The sequence below is a fragment of the Paroedura picta genome, chromosome 2, assembly GCF_049243985.1.
Source record: "Paroedura picta isolate Pp20150507F chromosome 2, Ppicta_v3.0, whole genome shotgun sequence".
Classification (NCBI taxonomy): domain Eukaryota; kingdom Metazoa; phylum Chordata; class Lepidosauria; order Squamata; family Gekkonidae; genus Paroedura; species Paroedura picta.
In genome coordinates this window covers 41,295,025-41,319,816 of record NC_135370.1, presented here as the reverse complement: position 1 = coordinate 41,319,816, position 24,792 = coordinate 41,295,025, and the positions used below count along the sequence as shown (strand labels likewise).

At 46.2% G+C, this 24,792-nt stretch overlaps 1 protein-coding gene across 1 annotated transcript in view; it reads left to right on the top strand.

Annotated features, from left to right (window-relative positions):
* The window catches only part of LOC143828551 (uncharacterized), a 188,354-nt gene extending 164,023 nt beyond the window's left edge, over window positions 1-24,331 (top strand). The window contains exons 2-3 of the mRNA XM_077318889.1: window positions 6,769-6,828; window positions 24,080-24,331. Of these exons, the coding sequence (XP_077175004.1) occupies window positions 6,769-6,828; window positions 24,080-24,331 (312 nt within the window). The remainder of the gene's footprint in view (window positions 1-6,768; window positions 6,829-24,079) is intronic.
* The last annotated feature ends 461 nt before the right edge of the window (window positions 24,332-24,792 follow it).

Genomic DNA, 24,792 nt, shown 5'->3' with positions numbered 1-24,792 from the left:
CAAAAATGCCAATTTCTCATGTTTTTAATACCTGTCCATAAAATGACCAAGACATAATGTATTTGCACCATATAACTTTTATTCTCTAATTCAACAGCATATATAAATTTTGCTGAATACTGCTGTTCTGAGGATTTGTTCCTGAGACTAAGTCCCACTGAATAGATTTTTGTAGGAATCTGAGTAGACCTGTTTAAGATTGATCTGTAAATTAATCCATCTCAGAACATATATTACATGCCCCCCCACACCCTCCCCCCACACTCCCTGGAGAAGGTGGCCTCAAGTAAATTAGTTTAAATTTTTAGATTTTTAAGAATTTTCATATTAAGACTCCTTAAATTCCTATTCTATATATTTGAGTTGTATGTTTTTAATCCATATATTCCACCCTGAACCTTTGAGGAAGGGCAGGTTATAAATATAATAAATAAATATCACAGATCATCCCCTCCCTATGAACTATTCATTATGTTATTATTTCTCTTACATCATATTTAGAAAAAACTAAATTTTCACACTCCACTTTTCCTGCTAAAACTCCTCTTTTTATCAGGTTAAACACCAAGTTCAACATTTAATGTTTGATGCATTTTATGAGGAATTCTAAATTGGCTGGACCTGGCTAATGCTCCCCAGAACTGACTAATGCTTTACAGGGATCCCCACAAGAACTTATTCTTCTCAATGGCAAATAATCTCCATTTCATTTGGAGGAAAAGAACATCAGCACACAGAATTGCCATGTGAAGAGAGGAATTCACCAGGAATATCCCATGGCGTTGTTTCCCCAAGCTGTTCTGTTTTTGGAGCAAGAGAGGACAATGAGGCCCATTAAGAAACCTGAGGGTCCCCAGGGCTTCCTCTGGTTCTCAGCCCGCCCTGAGAATGCCCTTGGCTCTTTGGGGCCCTTCTGCTCAACGCAGAAAGAAGACTCCTCAGAAGAGATCACTGAAGCAGCTTCTGTTTAGTCAGCACTGCATTGGGTGTTATTTCTGTTCACACTGAAAATTAGCACTCTCGTTTCTCAGCCTTTTGGCTAAGATCCAGGGTAGTACTCTCAATCTATATCAGAATAAAGGAAAGTATGGAAATTGGACAGGAAAATAGCAAGTTTAGAAACACAAAAAGATCACATTTCTAAAAGTGATGGGAAAGGTACAGATTCGGTAGGTCAAACTTTCTTTCTTACCCTCGCCAATATGTTATCTTCAGTCTGTTTAGAATATCTAGTGAGGGTTGTTATAAAGCAGTAATTCAGAGTACGGTTATAGATAAAGGTCTGACTAACTTTGACATTGGGCCCAAGAAAGTCCACAAAACATAATAAACCCATAACAATTAAGGAGTCATAAAAGCTGTGTGCTTACACACTCTTGAATTTTGCATTTGAGTTCAACCTTTTCAAACACTTGTATTTGAATGCGGCTGTGGGAAATTCTCTCCCAGTAAATGTATTTGGCATTAAGGAATCAGATGTTAAATTGTACATCGTACTACAATGTATGAATAATGGGGGAGAAATTGATGATATTATTCTCCATTGATGTGTATCAGCAAGCCTCTGCAGTAGATGTTCACTGATTCATAATTCGCTAGTAGGAAATGTGTTCTAATACAACTATATTCAGCTTTGATTTACATGCGTCTGTCCCCACCCCACCCCACTCTTTAGCAAGTAGCCTGAACATTAATATTCCAAATTCCTGCCTACTTCCTTCTTGTCTGCTATACTAACAACACAACTGTCTACTCCAGGGGTAGTCAAACTGCAGCCCTCCAGATGTCCATGGACTACAATTCTCATGGGGCTCTTGGGAATTGTAGTCCATGGACATCTGGAGGGCCACAGTTTGACTACCCCTGGTCTACTCTAACGCAAGAGCAGCAAACCCAAGACTCCTGCTGGAGCAAACTACTGCAATTTCCCCTGAAGAAGATGAAGGCATCAATGCTGTAATGCAAGCCTTCCTCTCTCTCCAGCTGGGCTGGCCAGACTAGCAGGAGACGGGTGGAATCTCAGCGAATGCTGGGAGTGGCAGATGACTGCAATTAGGAAAAGCTGTAAAGAGAATGAACAATGTATTTGAAAGGTTGTCATTTGGAGGAGGGCAGGATGCTGTTCCCATTGGCTGCAGAGGAAAGGACACACAGTAATGGGTTTAAACTACAAGTACAACGATATAGGCTAGATATCAGGAAAAAAATTTTCACAGTCAGAGTAGTTCAGCAGTGGAATAGGCTGCCTAAGGAGGTGGTGAGCTCCCCCTCACTGGCAGTCTTCAAGCAAAGGTTGGATACACACTTTCCTTGGATGCTTTAGGATGCTTAGGGCTGATCCTGCGTTGAGCAGGGGGTTGGACTAGATGGCCTGTATGGCCCCTTCCAACTCTAGGATTCTATAACCTTTTCTGGTATTCTGGTTTCCGTTAGCGGGAGGGAAGGAGGAGAAGATGGGACTCAGATTAGCTTGGGCACTCTGTTGCGGTCACTTCAGCCTATTCTTTCCATGCATTTCCACAAAGGACTCTTGCTTTCCAACCCCACTTGCCTTCACCCTCCTTTCGTGCATAGAGGAAAACTGTACAATTAGGATATTCCTTTTTGGGGTATGTTATGTATGTGGACAGTTTTGTGCTAGAATGAACCAACAGGCAGATGGAGGCTTACAAACATAACCAGTCATAGACATTTAATTCTGAACTTTATGGACCAATCAAAGGGCTCTTGGTGGGCTCCTCAAACAGTATATAAGTCCGTGCCTGTCCACAGTTCAGTGTTTGGTTGGTGTTTGGCTGGTTTGAATAGCTGTGTTTTTGAAGAACTACTGTGCCTGAGGTGGCTGGATGGAGTCGCTGAAGCACTCCGAGGAATGGGAGAGGACAGGAAGGCCTGGAGCATCATTGTCCATGGGGCCGCGATGGGTTGGACATGACTTCGCCTGTGTTTGCCGAACCCACAGACTTATTAGTGTGCTTACAACATATTATCCTATCTGCTTCAAGTGTCCAGGCATGAGCACATGAGTTTAAACTGGGAAGCCACATATGCATGCATAGCGGCTATGTGCACATTCTGTGGTATGCTAACTAAGTACACGTACCTTCTTTGAACACATGAAGATGCCATATACCAAGTGAGATCTTTGGTCTTTTGAGGTTGATATTAGGCTTGTACACTAAGGATCCGATCCGGAACGATTTGGCTTCGGCAAAAACGGCCGAATGCTTCGGCACCCGTTAAAGTCAATGGAACCATTGACTTAATAGGAATTTTGGCTTTTCTGCCTTTCCCGGTGCCTGGGGGATAAGGGTTTAAGTTACAGCCTCCAAACTCTCAAGGAATGTCCAGGAGGCTCTTCCCTGACTCCCCTCCACATTTCAAAAAGATTGGACCAGGGGGTCCAATCCTAGGGGCTCCCGAAGAGGATGCCCCATCTCCATTATATCCAATGGAGAGTCTGCCCCATAGGATATAATGGAATTTGGGAGCTCCTCTTTGGGAGCCCCTAGAATTCACCAGAGGCAACCCAGGGCCCTGTTTCGTCTTTAAATTGTACCCGAGAGGAAGAATCAAATCCATTGCCTTGTGGCTCTTGTGTATTTTAGTGATGTCTCGTACTGAGCATCCAGAGCATCCGGGAGTGACAATATAAATATTTTTACAACGTGCTCTTGTTATTCTGCGATGAATAAGAAAAGCAGCCGTGACAGCAACGCTTTAGCTGCGTTCTCCGTTTTGATGGGGGCCACGTTTGAGGGACAGCCTGTCTACAGATGCCACTTACTCTATGACATGTGGCAGCAGCTGCTTATGCTACAGCGGGATGTGACACACCGTAGCGAGTGAACAGAAACAAAACAAGGAATCTTATTCCGTCTACGATGGGGCTCCTTTCCCCTTTATGAAGCAGACTTTTGGAATTCAAGAGCGGCAGAGGGAGTTTTGTATGTGGCAATATCGGCTCAACAGACGAATAAGGACACTGGGTAAGCAGTAGGCGTCCTGCACAACCCTCAGGCGGACTTCCCTTGATCCCTGAAGTGATCAGAGGCGACATTAATTCCCAGAGGTCCTTTCTCAAAGACTGTGTGGAGAAGCCTCAAACCTGGACATGAGAGAACGTAAGAGAAGCCATGTTGGAACAGGCCAATGGCCCATCCCATCCAGTGTTCTGTGTCACACAGTGACCCAACCCCAGGTGTCATCAGGAGGCTGACACCAGCAGGGCCAGATAGGAAAGCTAATTCTACAGGACCAGGACATGGCAGTTTGGGTTTTTGCAATTTTGGTTGCTGACTTTTGGATGGTCATCACTTAAAGTTTTTAAATGGTCCTTAGGACAGCCGTGTTGGTCTGAAGCAGCAGGAAAAAATTTAAGTCCAGCAGCGAGTTTAAGACCAACCAAGTTTTATTCTAGGCGTGAGCTTTTGTGTGCATGCACACTTCCTCAGACATAATGAAATGGGAATTCCCAGTCCATACTTATAAGTAGACGCTAAATTAGTAAGCAAAGTAATGAAGATATTTATCAGATTCCGAGACCAAACAGAAATCATGGACAGACAGCCAAAGCACATAGAGGCACTTAAGTAGTAAGTTTCAATAACAATTTTAGCTGTGTGCCTTTGGGCCGATTACGGGGTAAAGGACTTGACTGAAACAACATTCTACTGGGTGGCCTCATTGTGTTTCTTTCTACGTCTGCTTGCACAGGGAAGTATGGGTGGTTTGCTTCGTTTGGTTTCACCAAAGCACCAGGAATATTGCCTGGCTGGGGCAGCCCTGAACTGGATGGCCAGGGCTAATTCTATCCCAGAACGCAGCAACTAAGCAGAGGCTCAGCAGCCCTTAGCAGTACTTAGATCGGAGACCACCAAGGAAGACCAGGGTCCCTACACAGAGGGCGGCAATGGCAAACCACCTCTGTGTTCCACCTTGAAAATCCTATGAGGTGACCATAAGTCAACATCAACTTGATGGCATTTCACACATATGCACAGGAATGGTGTGGTGGAGTGATGCCAGCAGTTTTAAAAACCCTGAAAAGTCAACAGCAATAAGCAGTTTGGAAGAGGCTGTCAATTGGCACTCTGATTTCCAACATGTGTGCAAAGGCTGGCGATATCTGAATTTGCTCGGGTGCGGGTGAACATTACTGCACAGCTAATTAGAGGAGGGGATTTTAATTGTTTGTCAATGGCATCGAAACTGCTCATCAAGAAAAGGAGAGAACTGCAAAACATGGAAAAGGCGAGCAAGACCCTTCTTGGGGGTGACGACTGGACACTGCTCCAGCAAAATGTGTTCTTTGAGGTCGATATTTCCACATTTGTCGGTATTTTGCTCTTCTTTTTCAAAAAAAATCTCTCTAGTTTAAGGATTGCTAAGTGAGAATTTGCCAAATGGGCATGTTCAGTTTATTGTGCAATTTGAGGCTAAATCTACCACACAATTATGTGATTAAATCCACATTAGAGGGTATAATTGTGCTTTCCCAATATATCTTATTTGCTCTTTGAATGCAGATAAGCACAAACCTGACCAATTTTAAGCAGAAAGGTCTTCTTGTTGCAGGATACCTACCCTGCAAGAGGAGATGAGAAATTCCTTGATATGCCCAGTTTTTAATACTTAATGTGAGAACAGCTGAAGCGTAACCCAGGCCAGAATTCATGTCTTTTGACCCAAAAGTGCTCAGGCCTGATCCCTGAAACTGGTTGTATTTCCTCATTTGCAGTACCAGCAAATACTCGATGTCATTCTCTTTCTCCTCTTTGGACCTAAAAATGACAGTATACCTACAGAGAAGCTTCAAAGGGAGATTCCAACGTGACACTGTGGAATGAGAATTCATTGACAAGTTCAGGACAATGGGGCCCCACAGATAAATAAGGACATAAGATTCTTTTCTCAAATGTTAATTTTCTGGATCTCCCATCTCTGGGCATATTTCTTTGCTCTAACCAATCTGATTGCTTTTTGCATTGTACCTCTGCATCCTGACCCCAACTGGCTCATTTTGCTAACAACCCACCCACCTTCTGACCTGGAAGTAAAGCCTGATGGATCTTCATTCTTTTTTGCATTTAACAAAATGAGCTTGGACTCACATAAGCTTATGCCCTGGGAAATATTGGTTTTTAAGATAATACTGCACTCCCCCCCCCTCCCAAACATTTTTAGCTGCTACCCACCTGAAAATTCTTTTCTTTGTTACTTCAAAGCTTCCTGCGCTGAGGCCTGGGCGATTAAAATTGTGAACCCTGATTAGCAATAAACTCTGTTTAGAATACAGCGTTGGATCTTTAAGGAAGTACTTGCCATGCTATCTTGAAATAATTTTGGAAATCAGTGAGCTTGTGTCAGCCAGCTTTCCCACTGCTGAAAAGGGGAAGAGGAACTCACCTTTGTCCATGAAAAAGACTTCACTGGGGGCTCACGGGATGGGACATGTAAAAGGGAGGGGAATGGGGAGAGATGGTGGAAAAAGGCTGGCAATTTACAGCCCAGGATGGTGGATTTTTTTCAGTGATCTCCCACCAATGTGAAATTTTTGAAGCGTTAACCAGGGGGCTCGGCTGTGCATACATTTTCACAGCATTACCCTGAGACTTGTTCATTTGATTGAGCATCACAGATCTGATAGGAGTGACAAGTCCAATAATTATCCATATGCATAACAGCCCACGGTCATTCTCTTCCCCCCCCCTCCCCATTCTGTTTGTTTCACACATACAAATTGGCCCCTTTTTTGTCTCTCCGCAGATCACTCCCACAGACGGATTTACATGGAGGAAACGCAGTGTGAATCGGCTGGTCACAAAGGTAAGCAGCAGCCATCTCCCCAGTCCAAATAAGTCGTTTTGGCACCCATGGCTTCCACAGCAAGGGCAGAAAGCTGACGGTCTGAGGAAGTGGTCTTCCAGAGTAGTTCTGGGGGATAAGCCTGCCAACTTCCGGGTGGGGTCTGTCAATCTCCCAGAATTATCCCTGATCTCCACACAAGAGAAATGTGTTCCCCCAGAGAAACACACTGTTTCAGAGGACATTCCATATGGCATTATAGATGCTGAGGTCTCTCCCTTCCCCAAACCATGTTCTCCCCAGGCTCCCACCCCCCCCCCCAAAAAAAAGAAATCTCCAGGAATTTTCCAACTCAGAGTTGGCAACCTGACTTCTGGGTTGTCAGGAAGGGGTAGTTTCAGCCCTACACAGCTGCCAGCCAATGTGCTTGCCTGGAGCTCCTCTGATTTGTGAAAACGAGAACATCACCCCTAGCGCAAAGTGGCTTGAATGCTTCCACTGCAGAGAGCTGAAACCACCACACCAGCAGTCCGATGTAGTAGTTAAGACCGGCAGCTTCTAAACTGGCGAGGTTTGATTCCCTGCTCTTCCACATGCAGCCAGCTGAGTGACCATGGGCTAGTCACAGTCCTGATACTGCTGTGTGATAGTGATTGTGCTGTTCTGACCAAGCAGTCCTGTCAGGGCTCTGTCAGCCTCACCTCCCTCACAGGATGTCTGTTGTGGGGAGAGGAAAGGGAAGGTGATTGTAAGCCCCTTTGAAACTCCTTTGGACAGTGAAAAGCGGGGTATCAAAACCAGCCTTTCTTCTTCTTCATCAATACCTCCTAAGGACACATCTGTAAATCTATTTGAGCCTTCCTTACTGACAATCAGCCTTTGTTTGCCCAAAACTGGACACCTTACCCAGAAGAATATTTCTTCCTATCTTCAGCCCTTAAAATAAAACCCTGCTTTGAGAGCAGCCCAATGTCCCTCATTTGTCTTCAGGACCTACAGCCTTGCGAACACCTTTGCAAAAGTTCTGTGGAAGGTTTGTCCTCTCTCTGTGTCACCTCTAGTGAGCCTTTGAACTCACTTCAGGCTTATTAATGGGCTCCGCTAAATTAATGCGGGGGTTTGGGGGTTGTTGTTCTTTAAAAAAAATAAAAGGTTCAACTTATGCCTAATCACATGCAAACGGCAGCCTTATTTAGTGAAACAAGTTCTGCCTTCTCACTGTCCTTTTCTCGAAAGGTGGGTTTCGAATATTAAGCCCCAAACAGGAGGGAGGTGAAGGACGGCCAGAGAATGCCTTTCCTTTGGCAGAACTCCTGCTACGGCGGGCGAGAGAAGCCTGTGCATCTGCTTCTCCCTGCGGAGAGAGAGAGATAATATGATAACCTCCTGATTATATACATAAGCAAAAACTGATCGGCTTCTCTCGTGGTGCGTTTTTAAGGGCAAGTTCCAGTTGGATTGTGCTAATGCACATATTCATGAATCTCTCCAAACAGGATTCACAGCTCTCTGGGGAACTGTTGGAGTATGCATCATTGTTTCAATGAAGTATCTTCATTATAAAACATGAAGACGATAAAAGGCGAACACCGTTTGCCTCAGCCTAATATAATCTCTGGTTTGACTTTCTTCCACTCTGACGGTTTGGTGGCTGCGTGCGAGGATGCGCGGCCCCGGCAGAATCACAGAGAGTGAAATGACACAAGCCCCGATAAGGCATTAGGTGGAATTAGGTACGGATGCTTGTGCTTGAAAGAAGAGGCAGTTTCCCCCTGCTGGGTGGTGTTGCTTTTTTTTTTTAAATGGCATTGCTTAGATTTTAAAATATACACATTTGCAAATTTGAGGCAAAGTGGCCTGAGGATCTGTTGACAAGCAAGATTTGTGTGCTTGCCTGTGCTCCAGAACCAGACTTTTTAAAAAGCTGTGAAATGCCCCACGTGAGTAAATTTTAGGATAATGGCATCAGACATCTCCATTCTGGAGATGAGTATAATTCTCTCTCTCTTTTCCTCGCCCCACATCTTACTGACTAGGATATTGTGGGATGTAAAGCGAGGAAGAAGAAGAGCTGGTTTTAAATACCCCACTTTTCATTACCCAAACAGGTCCCAAAGCAGCTTACAAGCACTTTTCTCTTCCTCCCCCCACCAACAGACACCCTGTGAGGTTGCCGGGCTGACAGAGCTCTAAGAGAACTGCTTTGTGAGAACAGCTCTAAAAGAACTGTGACTCACCCAGGGTCACCCGGCTGGAAGAGTGGGAAATCAAACCTGGTTCTCCAGCTTAGAGTCCAGCACTCTTTAAACACTGCACCAAGCCAGGTCTCGATAGGTGAGAGAAAGCACAGAAGATTAGGCTACAGCAATCTTTTGTTTGCAATATTTTATTACAAGTTGGATGGAGGCAGGTGGGCAAAAGTTTTGACTTTACTACTCTGACTTTACTGCATGAAGAGAGTGCTAATTTGTCACAGACCCTGGTTTGTTGGAGAGACTGGCTGCACCAACAGGAGGCTTCCTGATTTGCTTTAGTTTTCAAATTTGCAAAACATGTACAATTTTTGCTTTTTCAGCAGTGGACTTGATGTCCGGTCCTTGCAAAGGAGTGATAAATGATTGCTGAAGGGCTTTCATGGCCAGAGTCAACTGGCTTTTTCTGGGCTGCATGGCCATGGTCATATAGTTCTAAAGGTAAAGGTAAAGGTAAAGGTATCCCCTGTGCAAGCACCGAGTCACGTCTGACCCTTGGGGTGACGCCCTCAAGCGTTTTCATGGCAGACTCAATACGGGGTGGTTTGCCAGTGCCTTCCCCAGTCATTACCGTTTACCCCCCAGCAAGCTGGGTACTCATTTTACTGACCTTGGAAGGATGGAAGGCTGAGTCAACCTTGAGCCGGCTGCTGGGATCGAACTCCCAGCCTCATGGGCAGAGCTTTCAGACTGCATGTCTGCTGCCTTACCACTCTGCGCCACAAGAGGCTCTTATAAAGTTCTAGTCCCTGATAATTTGCCAGTCACTGTGGCTGGTATCATCAGAAGTAGGGCAAGACAAGATTAGAATCTCTGACTCTGCTCAATTCCATGTCAACATGACATTTTGCCATCTTGCCATATCCTACCTTTGATGACGCCTGCCACAGTTACTGGCGAAACATCAGAGACTAAAATTACCAGGCCCTGGCCACCCAACCTGGAAAATCCACAACAGGCAAAAAGAGAGATTCTTTGACAAGGCCTCTGAACAAGATCTAATAGTTCATAGTTCTGATATATGTATTTCCATGGGAATTTCTTCTCAGCTCAGAGAAGCACTCACCCCTCATGCTATCAGAAGTCACAACTGGGAAAGTTTTGGTATGGTCATGTGGGTTTCACATAATTGGGCCTATATAAAATAGCCACACCCCAAACATACCTGAATCTCTCAGGTGTGGCTTGCAGGAGACTGTCGAATCTTTCTGAAAGCACTTTGGTGAGAATCTCAAAACTGCAGTGAATCCTTTCACCTTAAAATAGGATGAAGGATGATGCGCATGCCTTTTTGTTTCTGATTTCATTTACGTATGCAAGCATCTTTTGCACCGTTGTCATTCTTTTGTATTTACTCATGTCCAGAATGATTATGTGGATTTCAAATACACATTTCAAAAGATAAACAGGAGCGATCTTTGGCTGGGAGGCAAGGTTTTCACTTGAGACTTGGAATAAACAAACTTCTGGTGTCTTTTCAGTCAAGGGGCTACAACCTGTACAGGCTATGGAAGAAACTAGCCCCCTCAGTATAGCCCTGTGGTTTACTGCATTGTTTTACATCTGGCCTTTTACATCTGACCCTTTGTTTCCAAGGGTCTGTTTTAAAAGGAGCGCTGGGAGGGGGATCACTTGTTACAAATTTGATATAATGGGGAGGATGCCTTCTACATGTCAAACCCCGTGAGATTACATGTCCCAAGTGCTTCCGTTTTGATGGGCCTCTGTGTATGGCTTCTATTGTCAATAGCAAAAGATTCTATCAAATCTTGAAAATTCCATCAGATCTTGTTTAGATTTCTGGAGTCCAGACACTGATCTTCATGATGTATCCTTGTATAGCTATTTCCCTGGTAACATTTGGATCTGGAGCAGGGATTCTCAACCATGGTTCTACGGACCCCCAGGGGGTTGCGGGAGCTCTGGAGGGGGTCCACAGCCTTAGTGGACTCGGACACAAGTTAGGGAACCAGTCGCTTCCACTGCTTCTCCTCCTCCCTCCCAAGTATTAGTGAGTTCTCTCATGGTGGGAAGGGGTGGAGCCTGCATGCCTACTCCGGCCTTAATCCGCATCCTGCCTCTCCCCCCTCCGTCCTGCCTGCGCTGATGTCAATTCTGGTGAAATCTCACTTCCAGGGGCGTGGCAGGGAGGCGTGGCCAACTGACAACACCTCTGAGCTTCTCTTGCCCTGAAAACCCTCTGGGGTCACTGTACGTTGCTCCTTGACAGCAATTTCTAATACTACTACTAATGTTATACCGACCCTAGGTGATGTTTGTTAAACTGGGAGGGAAGAAGGTCCAGGGTGAAATTTCCGCGGCTTTGAAAAAGCGCCGAATTTCCATGACACGTCCTTGAAACTTCACCATGCAATTCGCCCTCTGCAAAAGAAAAGAAAAAGTTAAGCAGAACGGACTAACCCCCAGAATCATTTTCTTCCGGCGCCACCCTACTCTTCCATCTCCTTTCCTCTGCATTTCACCTTGACTTTCAAACTAATCTTGCGAGACAGAAAACAACCGCCGATTCAGTCCTAGTCTGCCTAGTTGTCCTTTCTTTCTGTATGCCGTCTCAGGATTGTCTGAAGGACATTGTCGGCATCTTACTACGGGGCGACACTCTAGCACCAATCCACTTCCCTTGCATTTAAACATAATCGAGACCACTGGCTGCACTTTGTGAATCCCAATGGTTATAATGTATGTAACTGCATAAGATACCCCTTTCTCCTTTGTCTGCCATCCGGGGTGTGTGTGGGGGGGAGATTGGATTTGTTTTCAAATTAGATCAAATTGAAGCTGAAGGGGGGTGATTTCCACCCAGGCAATTTTATTTCCACGCGCGGTCTTCATGTCTCTCAAGCACAGTGAGAGGAATCATCAAAGCAAAGCTGTGCAGCTAATTGCAAACACAACAGCCGTTTGTATACCCAAAATTGACTGGTGGTTACAGGCAAACAGGATGGGTGAAAGACCCAAATCTACATGGATTGGCCAATAAACTGGGAAAGTGCTCAGGTGGGCCTTGCAGCAAATAAGTCCATTGAAGCTTTTATTAGCTTTCTAGTCTTTGAGAAGTCTGGCTTTTTGATGGTGTGGAAAATAAGTGAAAGCTGGCTTAGAACAGCCTTTAGAGCACTGGACTATGGCGGGAGCAATCTGGATTCAAATCCCACTTCACTTATTGGGCCAGTTAGCCAATCTCATAGAATGCTGTAAGGAATCATCCATGGGTGGAAGAAGCTTTTCCAATCATGGAAGGAGTCTTCTTCTCATAGTATCATAGAGTTGGAAGGGGCCATACAGACCATTGAGTCCAACCCCCCTGCTCAATACGGGATCAGCTTAAAGCATCCATGATAAGTATCTGTCCAGCGGCTGCTTGAATTCAGCAAGTGAGGGGGAGCTCACCACCTCCTTAGGCAGCCAATTCTGCTGCTGAACTACTCCATGAATCCCCCCCCCCCCGCAATATCGAGTTGGTGGCATTTTAGGCATCCTTTAAATCCATCAGGTCCTCTCCACTGCTGCCATTTAAAACCAAACAGATGAGTGGCAGGGACCTCCCCACTGTTCAGCTGTCCGGTTTAAATGGCTCTAAGTCATTTCACCCCCTGCTTCCTGCAAAAGGGCTCCAGGCCATTTAAGCCCATGCTTTCTGTTCCCTTACACATTTCATGGGGAGCAGAACACTGAGGTTTAAACCTTAAATGGCTCACGAACCAATACAAAGTAGCTTGGTTCATGAACCAGCCTATCAGTTCATAGCGAGGTTAGCGGTTCAGCCACGAACTATGAATCAACTATGAATCAAACTTCAAAATTGCAGTCCATGTCCGTCCTTAATGATGTTCACTGCCCTGAGTTCCTTGAAGGAAAGGTAGGACAAAAACATTCGTAATATAGGATGTTGGCCACTCTGAGCTTCTTGGATAAAGGGAAGAAGCAAAATTTACACAAGCATTCAACTCACCTTAAAATTATTCTTTGACTCTGCTCTAGCCTTTCTCAACTTTTTTACCATTGAGAAATCCTTGAAACATTCCTCAGGCTTTGAGAAACCCCAGAATGGTAATGATTATGCAGAATATGGTTGGGAAACAGAGCTGTGAACACGCCCACCCAGGACCCCTCCTGTTCCCACCCCTCCAGGCCCATCGTTGGCCATTTTGGGAGGGGGGAGAGTTGACATGACCATATATTTTCATAACACCTGATAAAATTCTAAAACAAAAATTTAAAATATATACAAAATTAATTAATAATCTCCCACCCCTTCGGGAAACCCTCCCAGGGCCCTCAAGAAACCCCAGGGTTTCACAAAACCCTGGCTGAGAGAGCCCGCTCTATTCAGAAGCACATCCTTATCCATGGTTCCTCTATATATTTGTGAAACAGCCTGGGGGGAGGGGGGATGTGTCCAGCTGTCCAAGTTGGAATAGGGCTAATCAGGGTGCAGCTAGCTGCACCCTGATTGGCCCAGCCCCTGCAGCTCCTGCCCTCTATCCCTGGACTCTAGCCTCTTTGCTCTCAGACACGCCTCAGCACCTGGAGCCAGCAGCAGGTAAGGGGAGAAGACCCTGGGCAAAGGGTCGTGGTAGAGGGCTTGCTAACGAAGGCCTCTTGGCCTGCTAGGCTGGGCCTGCTCACGAGGGCCTCCCGGCCTGCTGACTGCCTGCTAAGGAGCTCTGTCTTGGGCCTGCTAGTGAGCTGGCCAGCCTCCGCCCGCCCCACTTGACCCGGCTTTGCGCTGCCGCCCAAAGCCACCTTAAGCTACCTGGCTGGGGGCCAGGGGAGGGGGCCCTTTCAAGGCCCGTTCTTAGGAACGGGCTTTGAAGCTAGTTTCAGATAAAGAGAGGAACCATTTTGTGCGTGTTTTTGTCTTTGTGATATGTTGTACCCCTCATGTTCAATAAAAATAATTTGCAAATAAGTACAGGCTTTTATTGCCAACGCAAGTGACAGAACAATACAATTATCGTGTCAGAGTACACAGCATTTTGCTGGAGCTCTGTAAATAATTTATGTCATCACTGTACATTTTTGAATAACTAATACTATTTTTAAATGCGCATTAGTGTCACGAAAACATTAACGTGGCTGGGGCGACACACTTTGCATAATGGTGCCACGGTGAACGTCGGCGATTTCACTGTGGGGGAGGGACAACCATGGCAGAAAGGCTGCGTTCACACAAATGGACAGGTCATGGCGAATAGACTGCTGTGCTGAGGAACCCTTCGAGCCGATCAATACTTCAGGGTGGCTTAGTTCCTAGTCACTCTTGTTTATTTTCTCCTTGGGGCTTGCAAAATAGGGTAATAGATTTTTAGGCCTGCTAGATAGCCAACAATCTGAGCCGTGCAGAGTCGAACACCGAGAAATAAAGCTAGCTCTTCATGGACAATATAAAACAAACAGCTTAGTAAGAAAGTCATTAGATGGCGGACTGAACGATATACACCAGGAGATAAGATGGTTTCCCTAAAAGGATGGCTATTCTGTGCAGTGAATACATTTCTAAATTTTTGCATGGCCGGCGGAAAGAGAGCTGGCTATCCCTAGCAGCCAGAAAGTTAGTGTTCACATCTTTAGGATGCTTAGGGCTGATCCTGCGTTGAGCAGGAGGTTGGACTAGAGGGCCTGTATGGCCCCTTCCAACTCTATGATTCTATGATCTGTCTAAAAATTCTGCCCAAACCTTTTGAGCTGCCTTCTACTGATTCCGACCATTGGTCTAGCAAGGTCTGGCAATGGATTCTAGGGCGAGGAGGTCTTTCATATCACCCACCACCTGAGCCTTTTAACTGGAGATGCCAAAGGGTGAACTTGGGACCTTCTGCAAGCAAAGCAGACGCTCTACCACGGAGACACAGCCCCTCTCTGAAGGGCTGGACAGGGCGCATAGTCAATGTAACAGGAAATGGATAAGATTCTGTACTCCCTGAAGTCATAAAAGACAGTGTCAATAACAACCCACAGTTCCCCATAAATTCCCCCTCGCACTCCTGTTTTTTTCCGGGAGCCAATTTATTGCAATGTGTTTTTCATGTTGTTCAATAGAAATGAAATTTCTGTGGTGTGAACGGCCTTGCTATTATGCTGGTTGGTCTGTCCTGTTACTTGCCACTTCCTGTTCTCTTCCTGCAAAGCAAGCCTGCAACAGCTGCTGCACTAGGCTCGGGGGGGGGGGGGGGATAATCAGCACACAATTATTGGTCCTAGCAATGCAATCCTAAACAGATTTGCTCCTCTCTAAGTCAACTAACTACTTAGGCCTGTGCAGCGAATCCTGGGCCATTAAGAATTACTTTTCTTTGTGTGGTTTCTGAGGGGAAATTTGAGAGGAAAAGCTTGGCGTTTCTAGCTGAAGTCAGTTTTGTGGCAAGGAGGGGCATACACGCATTGCCTCCTATGAATTGGTGCACGAGGTACACTGTCCTATAGCCATGTGGAGGCAGGGAGTTGTCCTATGGTGCCCTAATTCATGGGGATGATTCACATGGTGGAGACCTGGGATCATATGACAACAGGGAATTCTGTGGGCCATTTCGCACGGCTTCAAAATAGCACAATGGATGCTAATTGGAAACGCTACTAATTTGCCATAACACACGACGTCGTAGACAATCTGCAACAATCCTGAAACCGACCCGCAAAAAGCGCTTCGTTGTAGCGCTTTCAGGGGAATCCAGAAAAGTGGATTCACCCTCCGGATAGCGATACACTCCTGCAACCAATCTGCAACAATAGCGCTAAAGACCTGTGCGTTACCATTGTTGCGGGTTCTTCAAAGTCCCTCCCCCTGGCTCTCTCCTCCAAACTTCCGGCGAAGCGATCGCCATTTTTTTTTCTCCGAGCGAGCGGGGATAAACGCACCAGCGAGCCTCTTTCTGTTTAGAGGCTTCCCTGGCTTCAGTCCTTCACCTTTAGTCACTAAGCACAAACCACATAAAAGCCCGTTTGCTGAAATAAAGTCCCTTTATTTTTTACACATTAATTCAGCCGAAAATCGGGCCCGTGAGAGGGGGGGGGGGATTTTTTTTTTATCACTCGAGGCAGCGTGCCAACGATCATACAATCAAACGACAGCTCACATTAGGCAGCTGGATGGGTCTCTCCGTTGCAACGAATCTACCTAGATTCGTTGCTATGGGTCTGTTTTTTTTTTTTTTAACCTTTCTTAAAGGGAAAGGGGCTGTTTGGGAGCATGCTAACGGCTGCCCATTGGCTGCTTGACGGCCAGGGGCAGGATGAGCTCGGCAATAGCGCTTCCTTTCTAGCGATTTCTGCCGAGACCGGAAGCCTGTGGGAAACGCTAAAAAACGCAACTGATTCCACTACAAAGGCAGGTATGCATAACGACGAATTCCACTATTTTAAATGGCGATTTTTCATTCCGCAAACAATTTGCAACAAAGATCCCCGTGCGAAAAGGCCCTGTGTTTTCCAGGTAGGATTTGGCTTTCCCAGGTAGTGCTTCTGATCAGCACTGTGGAATGTACAGAGGAGGGCAAAGGAGACTGAAACCTATTCTCCATATTCACTATTGTAAGCGTGGTGGAGTGGTTAAGAGCGGCAGCTTCTAATCTGGCAAGCCGAGTTTGGTTCCCCACTCCTCCACATGCAGCCAGGTGGGTGACCTTAGGCTAGTTACAGTCCTGATAGTGCTGTTGTCACAAAGCAAGTTCTCTCAGAGCTCTCTCAGCCTCATCTACCTCGCAGGCATCAGTTGTGGGGTATAAAAGCTAACTGTTCTTCTTCGCCATAATTACAATTACAATAGGGTCCTCATGAGCCTGAAAGAAGAATACTGGGTTTTTATATACCACTTTTCTCTACCAGGAGTCTCAAAGTGGCTTACAATCGCCTTCCCTTTCCTCTCCCCACAACAGACACCCTGTGAGGGAGGTGAGGCTGACAGAGCCCTGATATTACTGAAGTAGAAGAAGAATTGATTCTTATATGCTGCTTTTTCTCTTCCGAAAGGAGTCTCAAAGCGGCTTACATTTGCCTTCCCTTTCCTCTCCCCACAACAGACACCCTGTGAGGTATGTGAGGCTGAGAGCCCTGATATCACTGCTCGGTCAAAACAGCTTTCTGAGTGCTGTGGCCAGCCCAAGGTCACCCAGCTGGCTGCATGTGGAAGAAGAGCGGGAATCAAACCCATCTTGCCAGATTAGAAGCTGCCGCTCTTAACCACTACACTAAGCTGGCTCTTGAAAGCCTGGAATTCCCTGCACATGCATGATCCAAAGTTTTTGAGGCCACATTTTAAAAATGAAGTATGAAAAAAAGCTCACCAAGGCAAACCTCTGCAGACAATAGAGAATGCTATGAGGGGACAGATTTATGAGCAAAACAGAGCAGGAAAATCTGGGTCGTGAATTTTTTTTCAGTGGCACAATATCTACTGATGCCTGAATGCTGTAGCATTAACTACTCTGTAGAGAACTAAGCCTTGAACAGAATCACTCTAACCTGCGAGCCTCACATTACAGCTCGATAACCTGATCCTGCATGACGTTTGCCACTACTTGGCTGCATTTTCGCTTCACTTTTCTTTTTTGCTAGGCGAAACTGAGTTTCTTTTCCTACACTGAGTTTTTGAATTTAGGAAGATTATTTTTAAATAAGGAGGGATGTGGGGGAAGCCTTAGCAATTCCTGCTGCCTATCCCCATTTAGTCTGTCCTCACACCTGCTTACTTCCCCCCCCCCTCCTTGGCAGCCTCTGCTCCTACCTTTCCTGTTCCCTTCTCCCAGGCCTTCCTTCCTTCCCCCCAGTATACTGTCTTTCCTCCCTCCCCTGTGATGACAATAAAAATTAGAATCCTTGGCAAGTAGTAATGGTAGTTGTAGTTTATTCTGGTATAATACCAGAGCAATAAGATAAAATGCACGGAATGCAATCAAGCATCCCTTGTGTCCTTGTACCTCTAAAAGTTATGGCATTCCCAGAGGAGATCTTCTCTAGGCTACCCTTGGTGACATTCAGCAATCTTGCATTGGACTGAATTGTCTCCATGTCATAGAATCATAGAATAATCATAGAATAATAGAGTTGGAAGGGACCTCATGAGTTCTCTAGTCCAGGAGTAGTCAACCTGTAGTCCAGATGTTCATGGACTACAATTTCCACGAGCGTTTGCTGGCAGGGGCTCATGGGAATTGTAGTCCATGAACATCTGGAGGAACACAGGTTGACTACCCCTGATCTAGTCCAATCCCTGCACTATGCAGGACACTCACAACCCTATCACTCATCTACTGTAACCTGCCACCCCCTTGAGCCTTCACAGAATCAGCCTCTCTGTCAGATTGCTATCCCGCCTCTGGTTAAAAATGTCCAAAGATGGAGAACCCACCACCTCTCGAGGAAGCCTGTTCCACTGAGAAACCGCTCTAACTGTCAGGAACTTCTTCCGTATGTTTAGACGGAATTTCTTTTGCATTGATTTCATCCCATTGGTTCTGGTCCGTCCCTCCAGGGCAAGAGAGAACAATCATGCTCCATCCTCTACTTGCTAGCCTTTTAAATACTTGAAGATGGTTATCAGATCCCCCCCTCAGTCATCTCCATGTCACATGGTTCCTTGATTGCTGTTTCTCATCATCATCCAAACTGAGAAACCAAAAGCATCACAGAACTATAATAAACCAAGGAAGAAATATATGGATCAATAAAGTAGTAGACTTATTTTAGAAGCTTAAGGTGGGTTGAAGTTTATTTTTTTGAATGGTTGAAGGTTAATGCCAGCTCTTATTATATTCATGCCATTTGGTCTGTTTCTAATCATAGTGCAACTACCCTGGCAACCTCTACAACCAAGCTATCAACTTGACCTTGTCATTTCAATTTTCACACTTTTTTTTTTGAGCTTGAGTACCATATCACACTAAAATCTCATCTCTGCAGTCCATTGCTAAGGACTACTAATCTGTAATACACTGCAGCCTCAAAAATGTCAAGTAGGATGAAAAAGGTAAAACCACAAGAGACAAATTTCATGCCGTCACCTGTGATTGGATCTTCCGTGCAACCAGAGGTAGAGAAGGATCCTTTGGCTACTGCCGAGTATGGCAGGTAGTCCTCCTTCCACAAATGCCTTTTACATTTATCCCAGACCTTCCAAAGTATTCCCCCTTTAAACCTGGAGAAGCCCTAATTTATTCTCTGTTGCGCTGGATAATGGCCTTTGTAGTCCATTCCTTTCTTGGAATACTAAATGTAGCCTGGAGGTGTCTGAAATCTCCAAAATTGTCCAAAATCTCATCGAACCACATCTGCTGTGCTTAAATACACAGTTGTATATCAGGTCATGTGACCTGCCCCTGTCTCACCATGGCTGCATTTCAAAGATATGGTCATCACTTCCCCTCTTCTTCGGCCCGTTCTCTAATTTCCCCCCAGAGCCTACTATGGGTGCGAGGGGGGAGGGGGAGATCAGGTCCAGAAATGTATAGTGCAATCCTATGCAGAATTCCACCAGTATAACCCCACAGAGATCAGTAACTCTGCATAGGACTTTGTTCTTAATTATGATTCTTAAGTTTGGATCCAGAGGCAAGAAATATGCTCTTCTGCACTCTTGGGAACAGCTGAGGAACTTAAGGATAGAGGTAGTTCTCTAACGGTGCTATCCTACACATTCTACTTGAGAGTGAGCATCACTGAAAACTGGAATTTTTGTTTAAACCAGTCCAGGATCACATTGGAAGGAAAGCAAGAATTATCATTCACCTAACAAGCAGGTCAATGCTAAATAGACTTATACCCTTCGAGGCCAATTGACTTCAGTGGATCAAAAGGTAAAAGGTAAAGGTATCCCCTGTGCAAGCACCAGGTCATGTCTGACCCTTGGGGTGACGCCCTCTAGTGTTTTCATGGCAGACTCAATACGGGGTAGTTTGCCAGTGCCTTCCCCAGTCATTACCGTTTACCCCCAGCGGCAAGCTGGGTACTCATTTTACCGACCTCGGAAGGATGGAAGGCTGAGTCAACCTTGAGCCGGCTGCTGGGATTGAACTCCCAGGCTCATGGGCAGAGCTTCAGACTGGATGTCTGCTGCCTTACTACTCTGCGCCACAAGAGGCTCTCTTCAGTGGATTAAGAAGGGCTAACTCTGCTTTCACTGCAAATTCCTGGATCGCTCTCTAAACTCAGAGGTGTATATTTCTGGGCTCAGAAGTAAGGCAGGAATGGAGTTGAAGAAGAAGAGCTGTTTTTTATACCACACTTTTCACTACCTGAAGGAAGTTCAAAGCAGCTTATAATCACCTTCCCTTCCTCTCTCCACAACAGGCACCCTGTGAGGTGGGTGAGGCGGAAAGAGCTCTGAGAGAACTGTACCTGCCCCAGGGTCACCCAACTGGGTACATGTGGAAGGACAGGGAATCAAACCTGGTTCTCCGGATCAGAATCTGCCATTTTTAACCATTACACCACGCTGGCTCTAGGCATTGAAAAAATCAAGTATCAGGTGAACTGTTCATTCAGAAGCTCTCTGGAATGGAGTAGGGACCCTGATTTCATTGGGGGGGGGGAACCCCAAACTTTTCAGATCTTGAAGTCGTTTGTCATCCCACCCATGCTTTGATATTTTAAGGAACCAGGATGGTGCGTAAAAAAGTGAGGAAAGATCTTTAAAATGATATGCTTCAAATATTAAAGATAACGCATTGCATTCATCTTTGAGTATTTGCTTTATCCAAGACTCTAATAAAGCTTTAATTTTATAAACCCAGGTTTTAAGGCATGTTTTTAAAGAGATGATAGTCCATTTTCAGGAAGTGGCTATAACACAAGCCATGTGAGCCCCACTGCCAAGGAAATTAAAATCAAGCTTTAAAAGTTCGATGGGATGATACATAACATGTATCACAGAGATGAATGCACAATAAGCCTCTGTTTAACCCATTTGGCCCCCTCCCTTAGACACTGTAGAAGAAAAAGAGTTGGCTTTATACCCCACTTTTCACTTCCCAAAGGACTCTCAAAGCAGCTTACAATCACCTTCCCTTCCTCGCCCCACAACAGACACCCTGTGAGGTAGACGGGGGTGAGAGAGCTCTGACAGGACTGCTCTGGGAGAACAGCACTATCAGGACTGTGATTAGCTGCATGTGGAGATGTGAGGAATCAAACCTGGCTCTCCGGTTTAGTGGCCACCACTCTAACCACTTGAAGAGTCTCTTGCGGTGCAGAGTGGTAAGGCAGGAGACATGCAGTCTGAAGCTCTGCCATGAGGCTGGGAGTTCAATCCCAGCAGCCGACTCAAGGTTGACTCAGCCTTCCATTCTTCCGAGGTCGGTCAAATGAGTACCCAGCTTGCTGCTGGGGGGGGGGGGTAAACGGTAATGACTGGGGAAGGCACTGGCAAACCACCCCGTATTGAGTCTGCCATGCAAACGCTAGAGGGTGTCACCCCAAGGGTCAGACATGACTCGGTGCTTGCACAGGGGATACCTTTACCTTCCCCTTACTCTAACCACTAAACCAAGCTGGGATAGTTTAGTGTTAAGTCCTTTCCTGAACATCCCAGTACAAAGAAGGAGATGTCCCCATCTTAAGATGATGCTTGTGCTGTAACCTGTCGGTGTCCCTATGGTTGGCATATAGTGGTGGCACCTGTCCGGGTATGGTCACGTTGGAGGGCAGACTCCAGAGCATTATAACAATGAGGTCCTTCCCTGCCCCAAATCCCACCCACTCCTGTCTCCACCCTCAAAGTCTCCAGGTATTTCCCCACCCAGAGCTGGCTAGCAACCACAGGAAGATGGCATGGTATCGCCCGATCTTGCCAGACCTTGGAAGCTAAGCAGGGAAGAGAGCGGTATATAAATGTGAAAAATAAAATAAATGAATAAACCACCTCTGCTTCTCGCTTGCTGTGAAAGCCCCTCTCTGAGCTCCCCATCAGTTGGCTGCGTCTCACACACAAACAAGCCGACGCTCTCTGTGCATATGCAGAATGTGGAGCCCCCCACTCCCACTCCCCTCCCCGCTGCCCGTGAGCCCGAATGAGCAGTTAGGCCCCTAGGGAGGCACTTCAAATGCAATCTGTTTTCTTAAAAGGGAGGATTTCATTCACTAGAGCCCGGCTTTATATTCTGGAGCACACTACAAGGGAAAATACGATATCACAAAGGACTGTGGCAGATCTGAGAAAAGAAAGGAAAACACTCTAAGGGGCCTAACTTCACAGTGCCAGATGTTTCCTCAGCATCCTTCCCGAGGGGGCAGGGGAACAAGTACTCCTTAAACCCCACGGCTCAAACAGCAGCAGGAATGACTTGGCTTGGGGGAACGCTTGAGCAGAGGCCTGAACACTGTTAACAGAGTGTTTAACCGGACCTGGTCTAGTTGGCTGGAGGTCCCTTGCCCAATTTTGCGTTTGGCAACTGGTTAGGAGTGCGGATTTCTAATCTGGCAAGGCAGGTATGATTCCCCGCTCCCCTACATGCAGCCAGCTGGGTGACCTTGGGCTCGCCACAGCACTGATGAAGCTGTCCTGACCGAGCAGTAATGTCAGGGCTCTCTCGGCCTCACAGGGTGTGTGTTGTGGGGAGAGGAAAGGGAAGGCGACTGTAAGCCGCTTTGAGACTCCCTCAGGTAGAGAAAAGCAGCATATAAGAACCAACTCTTCTTCTTCTTCTTCAAGGCAGGGCCAGTTTATCCATGTAGCACGTGCTCTGGGCCCAATTCCAGGGGCCCCCACATAACGCCTTCCCCCTCATGGCTCAGGGTTGTAGCCTCTCTCCTCCCCGCTTTTCCCTATTGAAGGGCCGTTGGAGTAATGCCCCTTTCCACTGTGGGGGCCCCTCTGCTCCCAGTCTGGCTGCTTTCACCAAAATTGTACACTCGCCAAAATTGTATTGTACTAGGGCCCCGCAAATCCGTAAACTGGAGGTGTTGCTATGGGCCCCGCAAACCCTTAAACCACTCCTGACTCAAGGGATTCTGGTCCTGCTTCTCCCAATCAACACGGAGTGCCCGTCTCACAGATGTTATTGCCCAGCTCTTGTCCCTTCCTGGTGGTTGGGCAAATGCAGAAACTCATCTCTCCTCTGCTGTCAGTTTGGAGCTTTTATGGCCCTCCTCCTCCTCGGGAAAGAGCATGGTTTCCAGAGCTTTTGTGGATCTCTGGCCTAAAACCACCAGTTTAGACCAGCCGTTCTCAACTTTATTTATCCGTGACAAACCCCTGAAATATTCTTAAGGCTTCAAAAAAAAAAAAACCCCAGAAGTGGTGCAATTGTGCAGAATACAGTTGTGCTACCACGCCAATAAGCAACACCTGAAACCACTTCACTTAAATTCAAGGCAGCCTTCGTAGATGGGAAGAACTTCCTTCAGCCCGAGGTAGAAGGCATCCCACTTTCTTTTGGTCACAAGGGTGTAACCTGCCCCAGGTGAGGATTTTCTATTCCCATGCACAGTCTCTTGACCGAGAAAAATACACCAGTATCAAAATTAATTTACTTACCAGACACTCAGGCTCACCTCCTTTTTTTATTTAACAATTTACACCGTGCTCTTTCTCTCTGAAGTGGGCATGAGGCTGTTTACAAAAACAAAACAAAACAAAACCCCAAAACAATTCAGAAACAAAGAGTAAAACATCAAACAGCAACCCAGACCCATAACAGAGCTTCCCCTTATCCGCCATGTCAGACCGATCGCATGGCCAGCCACCCACCGAGAGGCCCAAGCCCTCCTGTTTCGGGATCACTCCTCACAAGCCGTTACCTTGTCTCCCGAAGAAATCCATTTTCTCTTTAAAACAACAGGCCCATGATTTGCTGACTATCATGGGACAGAAAGGGCAGGTAGTTTCTCTTGTAGCTGCCAAACCGATATTTATAGTTTTGCTGGGATTTCTCGACTTTCGAAAGGCATGTATTAAATAATACAAATAGGAGAGCTTGTAACACAACTTCCCGAGCCCCGGCTCTTCTTCCTTAAAAAATTAAGCATGTCTGAAATTAAAGGAGACTCCCGTTCCTTTACACCAGCAGGAGGGGAACACGTACGGAGGCTTTGCCGCATTCAGAGATGAAATACTTGGGGATATTTGTGTTGTCAGCAACGGCGGGTCTACATTTCAAGAGCGAGAGCGAACAAAACGCTTCCCCCCTCTTACAGAGGCGAAAACAGAACTGTCAGAATCGACCCATCAGTCCGTCTGCTTGGGCCCAAGCCGTTTCCGACAGGCATCTCCCCGGGAAGAGAGCCGACTTTTCAAGGAGCATCAAGAAGCGCAAATGTAACTAATAAAAGAGTGACAGGCCCGATGTTGCCACAAGGACTCGGACTAGTCAAAGCTGTACTCCAAGTTATTTATGAGAGCAGAGAATTTTTTTTAGATGGATATGCCTGTTGTGTGTCATCACACACACACACACACCCCTTTTATCATCACACGTATTCGGTCAGGCACGGATGCTCTTAGCCTCTTGTGTTGACTGAGACTCTTTTCAGGATTCAAAGGATCCAGGGGATCAAGAACAGACGTGTCAACGATGACTGATTCTGTCAAGAATGGTTGTTCCCGGGTGGAATTCGCCCCTGTGTGCTCAGCGCTTGGGTCGGTGCTTTATAACCGGCCAGAGACAAAGCTGTCCAGAGGGTTGCCAGTGTTGAATCCGTGGGTTCAGAGGTGGACACAGATTCTGGAAGTGATTTGAGCTCTTTATTAGGACCCCAGCATGGTACAAGAAGTCTTGAACTG